The sequence below is a fragment of the Oncorhynchus clarkii genome, unplaced genomic scaffold (assembly GCF_045791955.1).
Source record: "Oncorhynchus clarkii lewisi isolate Uvic-CL-2024 unplaced genomic scaffold, UVic_Ocla_1.0 unplaced_contig_9919_pilon_pilon, whole genome shotgun sequence".
NCBI lineage: Eukaryota > Metazoa > Chordata > Actinopteri > Salmoniformes > Salmonidae > Oncorhynchus > Oncorhynchus clarkii.
Window position 1 is genome coordinate 97038 of NW_027261006.1, and position 15963 is coordinate 113000.

At 39.3% G+C, this 15963-nt stretch overlaps 1 protein-coding gene across 2 annotated transcripts; it reads right to left on the reverse strand.

Annotated features, from left to right (window-relative positions):
- Positions 1–274: 274 nt before the first annotated feature.
- LOC139403180 (CD209 antigen-like protein C) lies at positions 275–6513 on the reverse strand. 2 transcript variants are annotated; one of them, XM_071146885.1, is made up of 6 exons: positions 6211–6513; positions 1700–1813; positions 1327–1602; positions 1066–1190; positions 859–959; positions 275–649 (listed from the first exon to the last, which is right to left on the reverse strand). In XM_071146885.1, exons 1-6 carry the CDS (start codon positions 6350–6352, stop codon positions 502–504), a joined length of 906 nt encoding a protein of 301 aa, XP_071002986.1. In that variant the 5' UTR covers positions 6353–6513; the 3' UTR covers positions 275–501. The 2 variants fall into 2 exon arrangements, with proteins under 2 accessions (XP_071002986.1, XP_071002987.1); XM_071146886.1 differs by having other exon boundaries at positions 1700–1798; positions 6211–6444.
- Between the last annotated feature and the right edge of the window lie 9450 nt (positions 6514–15963).

Sequence of the window (15963 nt, forward strand, 5' to 3'; positions counted from 1 at the left end):
CTTTCACCTTTCTGCTGATTTGGACCCTCTGTTTACTCCCAAATATACATCAACATGTTCAGGAGGTCCAGAACTACAAACATGGGTCATTATAATGTCCATACAATAGATTTTAGACTACAAACTGCTCCAAGTGGATATTGAGGATGGGTAGGCTTCACCAGTGAGGAGGAGATGACAACAGAAACGGACGCAGCTCTGTTCTCTCTAAATGAACCTGATTGGTCGAGGAGTTCGTTGAACCACTGAAAATAACAACTTAACTCCCCTCTTTTGTGACCCATATTGCAGAGTCTGATGTACTATCTTCATGTTGACTCTGGTAAACAGGAAGCTACAATGTCAGGAAACAAGTAGGACTTTTATTAATATACTAATACAAATAAATACAACATTTGTGTGCCTGAGTTTGAGACAAAGAGAGAGAGAGACAGAGACAGAGGAGGAAGTTCTGTGCACTGTAGGCTACTGTATGTGTTACAGCATGTTGTCATGGTGATTTTAAACCGCTTTCTCACAAATCCAGTTGAGTTTGCTGTCACATGACATGTCATTCCAAGCCTTTAGAGGACTTTGGTCTTTGTGTATCTCAGCACAGTCCTCGTCCCCATTAAGACCTGCATTATCAGGCTGTTTGGAATACCAGTACCTAAAGGGTTAAAAACCGTCAGATATCATGGTTAATACCAGTAGCTACAGGGTTAAAAACAGTCAGACATCACAGTTACAACATCATAATACTAAATAATATGTTGACATCTTATAGTTAACTGCGTTGACTGCTATCATCAATATCAGTAACCTGCATAGGAACATGTTGAATGGAGCCTTATTAATAGATTAGTTATCATCTCTCACCTTGTGGTCAGTGGGGTGCCGTCCACCCATTTCCAGGTCCCCTCCTTAACAGAGTCAGTCAGACCAATCCAGACTCTCTTCTTGAGGTTGAAGAGAAATGTCTGTTGTTGAGAAAGATAAATTAGCAGATGTATATGTTTGATCATATCTACCCGCTGCACACCCATTCCCTCTCCCATTTCCTCTCCCATTCCCTCTCCCTCTCACCTGTTCCTTATCACTGTTTATCATCACCAGGTCTGCTCCTCTCTCCAGACAGTCCTTTCTGCTCTCCTTCCAGGTTTTAGACTCAGTAGACAGGAAGTACCAACTGGATTCAAACTTCTGCCAGCCTTCAGGACAGGTTTGAATATATTGATGACATACGCATTTCCTTCAATTTATCACACTGGACACTTAATGAAAGAACAGAGACTCATGATCAGTTGTGTGGTATTAATGATAATTTATTACTGTAGGTTTACTCACTGAGATTGGTAAGCCTCCCGCTAAGAAAATTTCTCTCAGTCTGTAGCTTGTCTCTCTCTTTAGTCATGGTGTTGTAACTGGTCTGTAGCTGGTCTCTCTTTTTAGTCAGGGTGCTGTAACTATTCTGTAGTTGATCTCTCTCTTTAGTCAGGGTGTTGTATCTGGTCTGTATCTGGTCTCTCTCTTTAGTCAGGTTGTTGTAGCTGGTCAGTAGCTGTTTGATCTCTGCAGATGAGTTGGTCTTATAGGCTAAGAAGCTCTTAGAGATCCCACCATCTGTTATAACAACAACAAAGTGTATCAATAAAACAGATAATCTGGTGAATTGTAGGTGAATGCTGGTGAATTGTAGGAATTATAACTTAAGACTTACAGTAGACAGACAGGCCTATGATCCCAGCCAGTAGAACACACAGCAGCCCCAGACACACTGCAGCAACTCTGAAGGATCTCTTCCCTGAGCTATCAGGCTCTGTGGACACAGGTACTGTACATAGCATCAATTAGACACAATAACACTTTTAAAGTGATGTTTTCTCACCCCATCTCTCTTCCTGTTGAGGGGGACTTGTGGTTGTTAAAGATACAACTTCTCACATTAACAGGAAATATAGTGGCCAGTTACAGTTAACCCCTAGCCTTGCTAACGGTATCCAGCTGGCTAATAGTAGTAGAATTCATATGTTTAAGACATTCGTAACATATACAAATTGTAATTCATAACACGTCATACAAAATGTAAATCGTAATATCATAGAAATATTCATTTGTAACATACAAAATGGATCATGGTGTCACATCCTGACCTTAGATAACCTTTTACTGTCTCTATTTGGTTTGGTCAGGGTGTGATTAGGGGTGGGCATTCTATGTTTTTGTTTTGTATTTCTATGTTTTGGCCGGGTATGGTACTCAATCAGGGACAGCTGTCTATCGTTGTCTCTGATTGGGAACCATACTTAAATAGCCCTTTTCCCTCCTTTCCTTGTGGGAAGTTAACTTTGTTTGTGGCACATAGCTTCACGGTTGTTTTGTATTGGTTATTGTTTTTGTCGGCGTCATCCTAAATAAAAGGAATATGTACGATCACCACGCTGCGCTTTGGTCCTCTTCATTCCACGGCCGTGACACATGGACATCCACAAATTGACACATATCATATGAAACCTATCATATTACACTAAATGGAGAGACTCGGATTTATGTACATAATAATAACAAATGCAATGAGACCAGATGGAAATACACAGTGGAGATTTGCATTGGACTTTTTGAACATAAAAATAAATGTTTCTGCAGTTAGTAAACATCCTAAAATACAGAGACTCGAACATTTCAGATCATTTAACCTCTAGTCTTAAAGGAACAACCTTCCTTTATGAGATGTAGTATTTATGTATCCTTTTCCATAAGTATATCAATTCCAAAGCGTCCCTTGTGAAGTAAGACCTATATTTGGAAGACACATTGTATTCCGTTTTTTAATATTAATAATCTGTTTGTTACAGTTTATTTTACTCAGTTGACTTTTGAAGTCTTGGAGCATGGGGCATCGGCCAACCGCATCACATTAACATAGGCACAATTGTTTATGCGGCAAGTTGTAGGAGAATAACCATTAGTTTAAACTTCCATGTGTGTCTCTATGACTGTGGTGTATTTACCAGTGTTCTGAGATTCAGGTTGTTTATCTGTGCTCCTGTTCACAGTATCCTGTCCACAGCTCTCCCTGTCTACAGTAGCATAAATATCCTCAGACTGCTCCATATAAAGGCTAATTCTAATTGCCCCCTTAAAATATACTTTGGTACTTTATGGATCTACACACAGTACAATGGACAGTATATTCTGTGATATACTGTATCCTGTTAAACAGCTGCTTTAGTTTATCAGTCTGCTGTGTCTGAAAACGTACAGTGTTATAGGTGTAGGGAGGACTTCACACCTGAGAACGTACAGTGGTTTGAGAAGACAACAACCTCCAGAAAGAGACACAACAGCAGATAGACACCATGATGAGTGTGTGGGTATGTAGCAGACAGGTCCACTGTTGCTTGGTGCATTGTGTTGCCGTTGGTAACCTACACGTTGTCCCTTGAACAGTGAAGGTTGTGAGTCATTCTCACCTGCTATTAGCATTGATTTTGTGTGAGTGAGTTTCCTCTAAGTACTGTTCTGCCATCTGTGTGGGTCCAGGTAACACTGTTTAATGTATTTAATCACATTTAATCAGGAAGCTGGTAGACCTTGTTAAAACTTCTTATTGCTGCAGGGGCAGTATTGAGTAGCTTGGATGAAAAGGTGCCCAGAGGTGCCCAGAGTGAACTGCCAGCTCCTCAGTCCCAGTTGCTAATATATGCATATTATTATTAGTTTTGGATAAAAAACCCAGGAACAAAATCCAACCAGAAAGTGGCAAATCTAAGGTTTGTAGGTTTTCAACTCATCACCTATTGAATACACAGTGAGATATGGGTCAGTTTGCACTTCCTACGGCTTCCACTCGATGTCAACAGTCTGTAGAACCTTGTCTGATGCTTCTACTGTGAAGTGGGGCTGAAGGAGACTGGAATGAGTAAGGTCTATCATGAGCTGACCATGCTCTGACCATGCGCGTTCACATGAGAGGGAGCTCTGTTCCATTGCACTTCTGAAGACAATGGAATTCTCTGGTTGGAACATTATTGAAGATTTATGTTAAAAACATCATAAAGATTGATTCAATACATCGTTTGACATGTTTCTACTGACCGTTACAGAACTTTTTGACATTTTGTCTGCTTTAGTGAACGCGCTTCCTGACTTTGGATTTGTTTACCAAACACGCTAACAAAAATAGCTATTTGGACGTAACGAACAAAACGAACACTTCTTGTGGAAGTGGGAGTCCTGGGAGTGCATTCCGACGAAGATCAGCAAAGGTAAGTGAAGATTTATAATGCTATTTATGAGTTTTGTTGACTGCACAATTTGACAGGTAACTGTATGGCTTCCTTTTGTGGCTGAACACTGTTCTCAGATTATAAAATATTGTGCTTTTGCCGTAAAGCTTTTTGAAATCTGACACAGCGGTTGCATTAAGAAGAAGTGTATCTTTAATTCTATGTAAAACATGTATCTTTCATCAAAGTTTATGATGAGTATTTCTGTTATTTGATGTGGCTCTCAGCAATTTCTCCGGATATTTTGGAGGCGTTTCTGAATATAGCGCCAATGTAAACTGAAGTTTATGGATATAAATATGAACTTTATCGAACAAAACATATAAGTATTGTTTAACATGAAATCCTATGAGTGTCATCTGATGAAGATCATCAAAGGTTAGTGATTAATTTTATCTCTATTTCTGCTTTTTGTGACTCCTGTCGTTGGCTGGAAAAATGGCTGTGTTTTTCTGTGATTTTGCGGTGACCTAACATAATCGTGTGGTGCTTTCGTTGTAAAGCCTTTTTGAAATCGGACACTGTGGTGGGATTAACAAGAAGTGTATCTTTAAAATGGTGTGAAATACTTGGATGCTTGAGGAATTTTAATTATGAGATTTCTGTTGTTTGAATTTGGCGCCCTGCACTTTCACTGGCTGTTGTCATATTGATCCCGTTAACGGGATTGCAGCCATAAGAAGTTTTAAAGAACATTGTTCCTTAATTTATTAATCTGTGCTTTGTTATTCTTATTATTAAAGTGATGAGCATAGGTGGGGTGGCAGCGTAGCCTAGTGGTTAGAACATTGGATTAGTAACCGGAAAGGTTGCAAGATCAAATCCCTGAGCCGACAAGGTACAAAATCTGTCGTTCTGCCCCTGAACAAGGCAGTTACACCATCATTGAAAATAAGAATGTGTTCTTAACTGACTTGCCTAGTTAAATAAAGGTAAAATAAAATTTAAAAAATAGGTTAATAATTGGGCCCACTTTTTTTGGGAAAATCACATGACATTTTTCCAATAAAACTAATGAAGAATAATTTTAGAGATTACAGTATGTCTACATACTCTCCTCTAAATCTAAAAAGAACGATTATTTGTCTTATTTTTTCTCTCTTCCTCATTCTATTAATTTTCTTCTTCCTCCTCTGTCTCTGACACTAAGGCTCTATCTCAATTAATATCTCTTCTCCACCTATCTCCTCACCTCCTCATATCTACTCCTATGGTCTCCTCTCCTCCTATTTCCTCTCCTCCGTATCACTGTATCCAACGATCAGCATAGTAATTACTACCAGATAGCTAATGTTAGTAGAATTCATATGGTTAGGACGTACGTAACATATTGTATGTTTTTGCAAATTTGTAACATATCATACACATTATCATTTGTAACATATCATACAACATGGTTGATGGGCATCCACAAATTGATACATACCATATGAAAGGTAATATATCATATTAAAATGGAGTATCTCTGATTTACGTACAGAATAATACTAAATGTTTTGAGACTAGGTTGGAAATACACAGTGGCGAGTTACAGGACATACTGAAGGACTTTATCAGCATAGTAATTACTAAACTACCAGAAAAACAACGAGAGAGAGAGTTTCCAATCACGTTCCTAAAAATGTATGTTTTGACTCATGGATGTCATTCCATGAGAACTGTAGATGTATTTTAGAAGCCACATACTATTTGCATTTGAAAATGTAATGGAAAGAGAGAGAGAAAAAACATGTGTTGATAATGGTATGCTCATCTTAGAGAGTGTCTTTAAAGCTGTAAAAACATAGGACTATGTCTATATTTGAGGAGGATATTTGTATTACAGTGTCTGACTGTCTGGATCTCTGTTTTGTTTAGGTACTGGCAATCTCACCTGTTTAGTGTGTAGTGTGTAGCGTGTGTGTGTGTATGTGTGTGTGTGTGTGTGTTCATGCCATCTTACCTGAAGAAACAACTCCATCTCTTGGACTGGGCTTGAAGGCTCTTACGTTGGCATATATTTGGCCATCAATGTCTGTGTTCTTCATGGTATCAGGCTCATCGTCTTCAAATCCGTCTGGGATTTCATAGACTCCCTCTGACATCTTAACACACTTGTGATCAAATACAGTAACTTCTACTTCTAACCTGAACTCTAATATACATCTATAGCTGTGTCTTCTTCCTGCACTGTCCTGCGTCTGTGTGATTTATGGTAGTGAAACTCTTTATCAGTCTACCACAGTGGATGATAAATTGTGAAATCGACACAACACTGGCCAACACGTGACTTGCACCAACCTTAGTTTGATAATAAACTACACTGTATGACTATATATTGTGCTATATGGTGTATGTGTGAATTCAAAGGATCACAATTTTGGATCTGCTGAAGTAAATTGGGTTCCTGTTAATTGACATATACACTGTACACTACATATATCCTAACTGAGTTTACAGCACTCATAGCCTTCAAATGGAGACCATATGGCTCTCACTCTGTGACCAGTGTTGTAGGGGGAAGTTGCCCCTAGACGCTGATTTTAGGTCTGTTTAAAATTTCCACCACAAATGGTTAAGATTGGGGGTGGGAAACCTGATCCTAGATCTGTACCTAGGGGAAACTTCCCCCTGTGTTGTGACTGGCCACCAATGACCAAAGGGGTCTTTGTTCTATCTATGCTGACTCTGAAGAATTACCCAGAATGAAAAAGCAGAAGTTCTGACAATATCTCCATAGTTTCAGATTTAAGGGAAATGAAAGAAGAATAAATAGCCTCCACATGATTTATTTTAAAAAGTTGATATTTCCACCCATAACATATTGGTTACATCTAATGACACAACTCTCTCTGCACTGATTCCAATGTTCCACATGACATCTATCTACATGAACTATTATACAACTCTACAGCTCTACTCTATTCCACAGGAGGAGAGAAAGCATCACACAGACCCTTAGATAGATACAGGGACAGAGTCAAAGGTGTCCCTCTGTTGGACGTAGTACTAACTACAGGCTCAAGGTCCTGGAGTGGCCTAGCCAGTCTCCAGACCTGAACCCAACAGAAAATATTTGGAGGGAGCTGAAAGTCTGTATTGCCCAGCGACAGCCACGAAACCTGAAGGATCTGGAGAAGGTCTGTATGGAGGAGTGGGCCAAAATCCCTTCTGCAGTGTGTGCAAACCTGGTCAAGAACTACAGGAAATGTATGATCTTTGTAATTGCAAACAAAGGTTTCTGAACCAAATATTAAGTTCTGCTTTTCTGATGTATCAAATACTTATGTCATGCAATAAAATGCAAATTATTTACTTAAAAATCATACAATGTGAGTTTTTGGATTTTTGTTTTAGATTCCGTCTCTCACAGTTGAAGTGTAACTATGATAAAAAATTACAGACCTCTACATGCTTTGTAAGTAGGGAAACCTGCAAAATTGTCAGTGTGTCAAATACTTCTTCTCCCCACTGTATATCTTAACCTAAAAGAATCCGAAGAAGAGGTTTTTGCTCTAGACAGTGTAATTACTAAAATCGATAAGTAGGAACAGGTCCGTAACCACCTGAAGGTAACTGGCCAGTACCACAAATAAACTAACTTAACTTCTTGACGCAACCCATCCCGTTACCAGGATAATTCTCATCAACAACCGCTGAATTGCAGAGCGCCACATTCAAAAAATATATGAAATCATAAGTGCAATCTATTAAAACACAGTTTAGCTTTTTGTTAATCCACCTGTTGTGTCAGATTTTGAAAATGTGCTTTACAGTGAAAGCAATCCAAGCGTTTGAAAGTTTATGGATCACTAGACAAAATATTATGAACACCTAGCATCAAAGTAGCTCGGTCACGAAAATCAGAAAAGCAATCCAATGAATCGCTTACCTTCGATCTTCGGATGTTTTCACTCACGAGACTCCCAGTTACACAATAAATGTTCATTTTGTTCCATAAAGATTATTTTTATATCCAAAATACCTCCGTTTGTTTGGCGCGTTATGTTCAGGATTCCACAGGCTCGAGCGGTCACGACAACGCAGACAAAAATTCCAAATAGTATCCGTAATGTCCACAGAAACATGTCAAACGTTTTTTATAATCAATCCTCAGGTTGTTTTTAAAATATATAATCGATAATATATCAACTGCGACTGTCTCTTTTTCAGTAGGAGAGGGAGAGACAATGGCTGCCCAAGCTCTGTTGCGCAAGAAAAACTCATGCGGACACCTGACGCGATGTTATCTTTCTCGTTGATTTTTCAAAATAAAAGCCTGAAACTATGTCGAAAGACTGTTGACACCTTGAGGAAGTGATAGGAACAGGAATCTGGTTGATATCTCTTTAAATGGAGCGAAGGCAGGCTATGGAACATGGAGCTTTCAAAATAGAAGTCACTTCCTGGTTTGATTTTCCTCAGAGCAATATCAGCTCTGTTATATTCACAGACAATATTTTGACAGTTTTGGAAACTTTAGAGTGTTTTCTATCCTACTCTGTCAATTATATGCATATTCTAGCATCTGGGCGTGAGAAATAGACCGTTTACTTTGGAATGATATTTTTCCAAACATAAAAATAGTGCCCCTAGCTGAAAGAGGTTAATATTGTGACCTAAGTATAATTGGTCGATTCTTATGAAGGGATATAAAATAGATACGTGAGAAAGAATGGTTATTCTGACTATTTCATGAAACTAGGGTCTTATTAATACACTCTGGGTTATGGGTAGAATAATTTAAATGGTTAATTGAATAATTCAATCATAAACATTCGTTCAAGAGTCGTGTCTAATAATAAAATCCAAGGGAAATTTGTTTCCAAGTAGAGTTAAGAACAGTGACTAGAATAACATTCTAACTTAGTCAACCATCAGAGTAAATCCTCAAAGGAGAAAGGTTTATTACTTGTGTGAGAGATAGATATATTGATCGGTCGAAATTCAACAGAAACAACTTAATTTGATTTCTGTCTGTCTCATGAAACTAGAGCCTTACAATCTCTGGGTTACAGATAGAGCTGATTAACAAATTCATGGGTGAGACCTAATAATAATCTAAAAGTCATGAGTGATTATTCCGATTTTCTTAGTGGGTAACAATGAGAAAGGTTAACCAATAATGGGGAGTAAATCCTCAAAGGAGGTTCCGGAATTAACCAGAGATGAGGGATATGTGGAGTCTAAGGATAAAATGAACATTTATTTTGGCCCAAAATGGAGAAAAAGTATGAATTTGATGGACGTCTAGATGTAGAAAAGTTAGAAACCATGATGCATAAAATGTGTGGGGAGAAGGCAGGGAAGTTGCAGGCAGAAGGACTAGACACAGCTAGGGTTGGCTAGCTGAAGCCAGAGAGAGAGAGTTACCTGTACCAGTTGTTGTGAAATGAAATGGTGGAAATCTATGTCTGCATCTTAATCAGAAGTTTTAAAGGGGAAGATGTTTGTGCATCAGTGGAGGCTCCTCAGATGAGGAAGGGCAGAACCATCCTCCTCTTTGAATTTCATGATTTAAAAAACAAACATTTTTAGACCAAAATATATACTAAATGTGTTCACGTCACAAAATAATTGATTAAAACAGATTGTTTTGCAATGAAGGTCAACAGTAGCCTCAGCAACACTATGTTGGGTAGCACCATGGTGTAGCCGGAGGACAGCTAACCTCCTTTTGGAGGCTCTTGGTTCTCACCCCCTTCCATAAACTTACACATAAATTATGACACCTTCTGGAGGATGTCCTCCAACCTATCAGAGCTCTTGTAGCATGAACTGACATGTTGTCCAACTTAACAAAGGATCAGAGAATGAATCTAGTACTGAAAGCATAAGCTACAGCTAGCTAGCACTGCAGTGCATAAAATGTGGTGAGTAGTTGACTCAAAGAGAGAGAAAGACTATAGTTGAACAGTTTTTAACAAATTCATTTCTTCAAAAATGAAGGAGAAGCAAGAGAGAGAGAGTCATTTTCTTTTTCAGTTTCACTCACTTAGCTATCAAATGAAGCTAGCTAGTTTAGCCAACTCAAAACATCCTGCTCAAATAGAAGGCTGCTATGTTAGCTAGCTGGCTACGTCTATCCAACACAACACTGGAACTCTTTCAAGTCAAGCTAAGAGTTTGGTTGTTTTCATACATTGCCAAAGGGGCCTGCAGGTGTAACTGCTAAACTGCTTAGTGACTGTAATGTTACTGCATGATTGTAGCGGTTTTACTAACACATTATATTAGCTATTTTGACTAGGACGTTACAATAGCTAATATGGTGACAACGATGTAGGCTGTGTGCAGCGATTAGAATACGGTTTGGCTTGGAATGTTTTCACCTGGTCACATACAGCTGATGTATTGTGCATTGAAGTTCACAAACAAAGAGAAAAGATGAGAGGAGAATGGCGCATAGATGCGAGAAGGACTACAAACTGGCTGCTAAGAAAGTGAACTGTGCTCAAAAGTGTATTCATTTAGCCGATTTTGTTGAAAAACGTTTCTTAAATTAAAGCAAATGGAATGAAATGGGGATAAACATACCTGGATTTGTCCTATAGAAACGCTTGTTTCCAACTGTTGGACTAATGATTACACCCTACATAAGTTGGATGGAGGCAAGAGTGTGCAAGGCGGTATTGAATGTGTCACTGTCTGTCCACGTCTCACTGTCTGTCACTGGACCTGTGAAAACCTACATTGTAAACCTTCATTCATAGGGTGTAACAACCACATGATGTGTGTAGGGAAAATTTGAGTATCACGTAGTAGCCTAAACCTATGTCACGTATCCCTCCGGAACTGTGTCATTACTTACACCTGGTCGCCATTCCCACTGATTGTAAATGTTTAAATGTGCCATTTGGTTTCCATTGGGCTGTTGATTATTGTTACAATGTCTGTTGGTCGTGTGAGTACCTGAGCTGTGATGTTTAGGCTTGCAAGCCACTTGTATTGTTCAGATGATGACTGGTTTCATCCCCTGTGTTATCTTTGTGCGCCCCGTGTATTTATCAAATCAAATCAAATCAATTTATATAGCCCTTCGTACATCAGCTGATATCTCAAAGTGCTGTACAGAAACTCAGTCTAAAACCCCAAACAGCAAGCAATGCAGGTGTAGATGCATGGTGGCTAGGAAAAACTCGCTAGAAAGGCCAACACCTAGGAAGAAACCTAGAGAGGAACCAGGCTATGAGGGGTGGCCAGTCCTTATTGTATGTATGTCTGCATTCTGTCATTAAGTGTCCAGCGTGATACATTGAAGGAAATACATGTTATCATCTTGTAGAAAAACCTCTCCTGAAGGCTGGAAGAAGTTTGAATCCAGTTGGTACTTCCTGTCTACTGAGACTAAAACCTGGAAGGAGAGTAGAGCGAGAGCGAGAGCGAGAGAGAGAGAGAGAGAGAGAGAGAGAGAGAGAGAGAGAGAGAGATGACCAAACAAATAGGTATATATTTATATTTATCTTCCTCAACAACAGGAGATTCTCTTCAAACTCAACAAGAGAGTCTGGATTGGTCTGACTGACTCTGTTACTGAGGGGACCTAGAGATGGGTGGACAGCACCCCACTGACCACAGTGTAAGGTGTAAGACTGATTCTCTGTGTTGTTCATACTCTAGGTTCTCCATACTCAACTGGTGGACTAACACTGACCACAGAGTTAGAGCAGTGGCGATTCTATACCATTTCAGATTGGGGGGGCCAAGCTGGGGCCAGTTCTACTGTTAGAGGGGCCAGTTACATTAGATGTTATTGTTGTCATCTAGTTTTCTTCACTGCATTGCAGGCATTAGCAGGCAAAAGACCATGTCCATAATCATTCAACAATTTATTTGCATTTCCATTATAATTTAATTTGCAATACATATTCAGTATCAGGTCACATCAACTGCATTCTCCGGTTTTTGTGTTTTTTTTGCAAAAAGATCAGCAAATTCATCTAGACTCCAGGCCTTTGCCCTCCTTGACTCAATACTTAATACACCTAAATTGCTTAATCTGACATTGTGGTCCTGAGATAGGTTTTCACCAGCTTTAGTGCAGAAACACTCAGTTCACAAGAAGCAGTACTGACAGGGATTGAAACAGCTATCTTGCAGAGTTTAAAAAACGAAAAGAAAACTTCTTTATACGGCTCAATGAATAATGCCAGCTCTACTACACCGGAGGGTCTCTGCATGCCACTCTGTATTTTCCTTTCTAAAATTCTTCTGAACTGATGTAGTTCAAGCCCCAAGTCCTCAATATTGTATTCATACATTCTAGCAAATGGAAACAGGAACTTCTCTTTGAGAAACACATCACTTGTAGTGTTTACAGTTTGGATGCCATTCATTATGTCACAGTTTTTGCTAGGGAACCTTCTGTTAAGCTCATATATGATCTAAAACAGGGTAGAAAAGGGTTGTACGAAAACGGCCTTTTTCTTGTTCTGAATCTGATCTCTGACCCACTGTACTGAGTACACAGTCTCCATTCAATTGAGAGCTTAGCTTTTTGGTCGTTTTGCAGGGGGGAGTATTGCAGTATCACATTGCTCAGCTGTGTTCAACACTCCATTCCATAGGTCATCAAAAAATGACTCATCCCTGTAGTCATTCAACGTTTGCACTAAATCAACAGCCTTTGACAGGTCAAGTGATGAAGACTGTAGCATATCTGATAGAGATTTTGCTTCTCCAAACACGTTATGGAGTGTAACAAGGCACATAATGAATTGTAAATCTACCTGTGCAAGCAGACCTCATGCCTCAACAGATCTGTCACCATTGTGTTCTTGGACTATATCTTGCAGGACTCGCTTAATGGCAGGTAATCTATCCATAATAGTATGTAGAGCCATATTTCGACATGCCCAATGTCGTGTCTTTGGCTTCATTAAACTGAAGATGAATCTTTATCAAATAACTCTAATTATTATTACGTGATTAAACTTATTATTCATGTAACTGTAATTAACTAGGAACTCGGGGCACCAAGGAAATGATTCGGATTACAAAGTTATAATTTTCCTAATATAACTTTCAGATATTTTAATATCTGATCTCTTAGTCTTCTGATTAATGACGTATTCTTTACCTCACGTTAGTCTCATTCCAAACGTCGTAAATTGTTGGTTATCTGCATGAACCCAGTCTTCACTATGAGTCATCCATACATCAATTGTCTTAAATCATTTATTTACTAACTAAGTAATTCACAGAAATGCATAAATAAGCAGTAGATAGTTTCAAGGATATGATAACGGAGTTTCCCTGGTGGAATAAACTGGCATCGCAGCTTGGTGTACAAAAGGGAAGTGGGGGTCGACTGAGATAAGACAACACACAGTTGATAATTATAACAATTGAAATGCTAATCCTTTGCACATGAACGCTCACTCATTCGGGAACAATTGCAATCAATATATATTTACGCTCAGTGTGTCGTCGGGATCTCTGTTGAAAAGTTTGTTTCTGTTGGAGAGTTTGTCCGCACTCTCTCTGTCACTCTTTCTCTGTCGTGGTTAGCATGGATAGTTCAGAGTGACATTCATTCATGTCGTTATAGAATAGATGTTTCGGCGGTTGTCGGTCTTTGCGTTCAATGATACCGAATTCCTAGCTGCAGACTAGTAATTAATATCAAAGACTTGTTCTTACTCTGTCGGAATCGATAGTCTAAGAGTTTATCCACGTGGTGTGGTTAAAAGATTCAGCAATCGACTCAAACCTTAGCTTATACTCAGGTGTATGGTCTCTACTCAAACCTTGGCCCTCTTGTTATCGAGGTAAGCTGGTCTGCAACCTTTAGCCATCTCGTAATTGAGGTATGCTTGGTCTGGTGATAGAAAACCCGGGTGGGGGTTTTATTCAGAAGAGCAGAAAAGGGCCTGTCCCAGGACGCCAGACCATAACTGTGCTCATGGGCGGTCCTTTGATTTAGTTAAACTCCAAAGGGAATTGAGGTTTCCTTCATTAAACAGTCCAAAATCACAAACAATATCATCTTCACTCATTCATCTTATAAACAACAATTAGATGTAAGCCTCATATCTGAGGCTATTGTATAAACAGCATTATGGTAATGTGGCCATATTGTCTCCCATGAGTTTCACAAAATTGTGCCAAATGGACCAGTTCGTAGCTGGATTCTTCACAGATCTTTTATACCTTCTCCAGAACATAAATATTGTTCGGACCTCAAGTTCTGTGAGGTGGAAGAAATTCCTTTGTTCTCTCTATGAAACTCACTCTCTCTCTATACTGTGGCCATGAGGAGATAATCTCCTCCAGGAATTTACAACCTCTCTGACCACAGCAGCCTGGTTGTAGGAGACAGAGAGAGGGGGATGGTGCTCGCTGTACCCAAAGAGGGAAACATCATGACACCAGCGAGTGTCACTTAGTCTCTGAAGCTCTCTAGGTGCACCTGGGTACATCTCTTTTTGTATGCTAAGCCACTTTTGATGCACATATGACCCAGATCTGAAGACGTAAAGTCTTTCTAGTAAGGAGAAGAACTGTCTGACCGCAGGGACAGCTTTGACTGTATCCACTATAACTAAGTTTAGAGAGTGTGCACTGCAGTGGATGTAAAAGGCTTTGCTTGTTCTTTAATTCGTGCCTGGACACCTGAATGCTTGCCACTCATAACGGAAGCACCGTCATATCCTTGGCCTACTAGGTTGGTTTTGTATTCAAGACCATGACTTTCTAATACGTGTATGATTTTGTCAGTAAGCCCTGCTGCATCTAGTCAATCAGCCCATTCAAAGTGGAGAAAGCTCTCATGGACAGCTCCTCTGAAATAGTACCTGAGTACTAGAGATCTGCTCCTTTTTTTAAACACCTTTTGTTTCGTCTGCCATTATGCTAAAGACCTTCCCTGTCTTTCATTTCTTCTATCATTTTTGTTCGAACCATGTCGGCCAAACAACTCAGAACCTCATTCTGAATCCCTTTGCTTGTATATTTTGCATTATGAATAGAAGTCAACCTTTTTTTCACAGTTGTGTCATGCTTAGCTATTTCTAGGATTGCCATGAAGTTCCCTTTATGTGTCCTCTTTGTGCAATGTTTTGTGTGGCTGTAAGTAGTAGTACTTCTATTGTTTTAATATAGTCCCGATTTTTCTTGAACCTGTTTGTTGTGTTCCTTGTTTAGGGCATTTACCAGTGTTTCATTACTTTGTACAGCGTTCTGATAGTCTCTCCATGTAATCCTTGCTTGTTTGTGCTGCTCAGACCTCTTGCATGAATTGCAAATCCCCCCTCTTTGTAAGTTGCCTTCTTCCAGTTGTTAAAACCCAATTGTGAATCAAATTACAGTCTCTGAGACTTTGGGAGGGCTAAAATGCCTGCAGGCGTAACAAAACACAGAGTCTGATTTATTGGAATATTCAAGCCAGGGATGGATATGGTACCAGGCTGCATTGAAGCTCCTCCTCCGATCTCCCATCAGAGTTCTTGGGTATATGTTCATCATTGGCTGCACCGGTGGTTTCCTCCCGGGATTTGCTGATATCTGCCAAAGAAAAAAATATATAATTAAATGTATCTGGGTAATTTTAGATATACCATTGCCACCAGGCAACTTCTGAAATCCATATGATATCTATATCACAAGCCCAATAGCATGTTAAATAAGAATGAATTTCAATCACAAACCGACTCATTTCATTTCAAACCGACTCACACCATATAAACTGACTAATTGCACTGCTTTACAAGTAACC

Bases quoted from the DNA above. Each gene is read 5' to 3' on its own strand.
- LOC139403180 (XM_071146885.1), bottom strand. From the start codon at position 6,352: ATGTCAGAGGGAGTCTATGAAATCCCAGACGGATTTGAAGACGATGAG. The intron at 1,603-1,699 runs GTAAGTCTTAAG...TTGTTATAACAG, and splicing joins CATAGGCCTGTCTGTCTACT to ATGGTGGGATCTCTAAGAGC. The intron at 960-1,065 runs GTGAGAGGGAGA...TCTCAACAACAG, and splicing joins TAAACAGTGATAAGGAACAG to ACATTTCTCTTCAACCTCAA.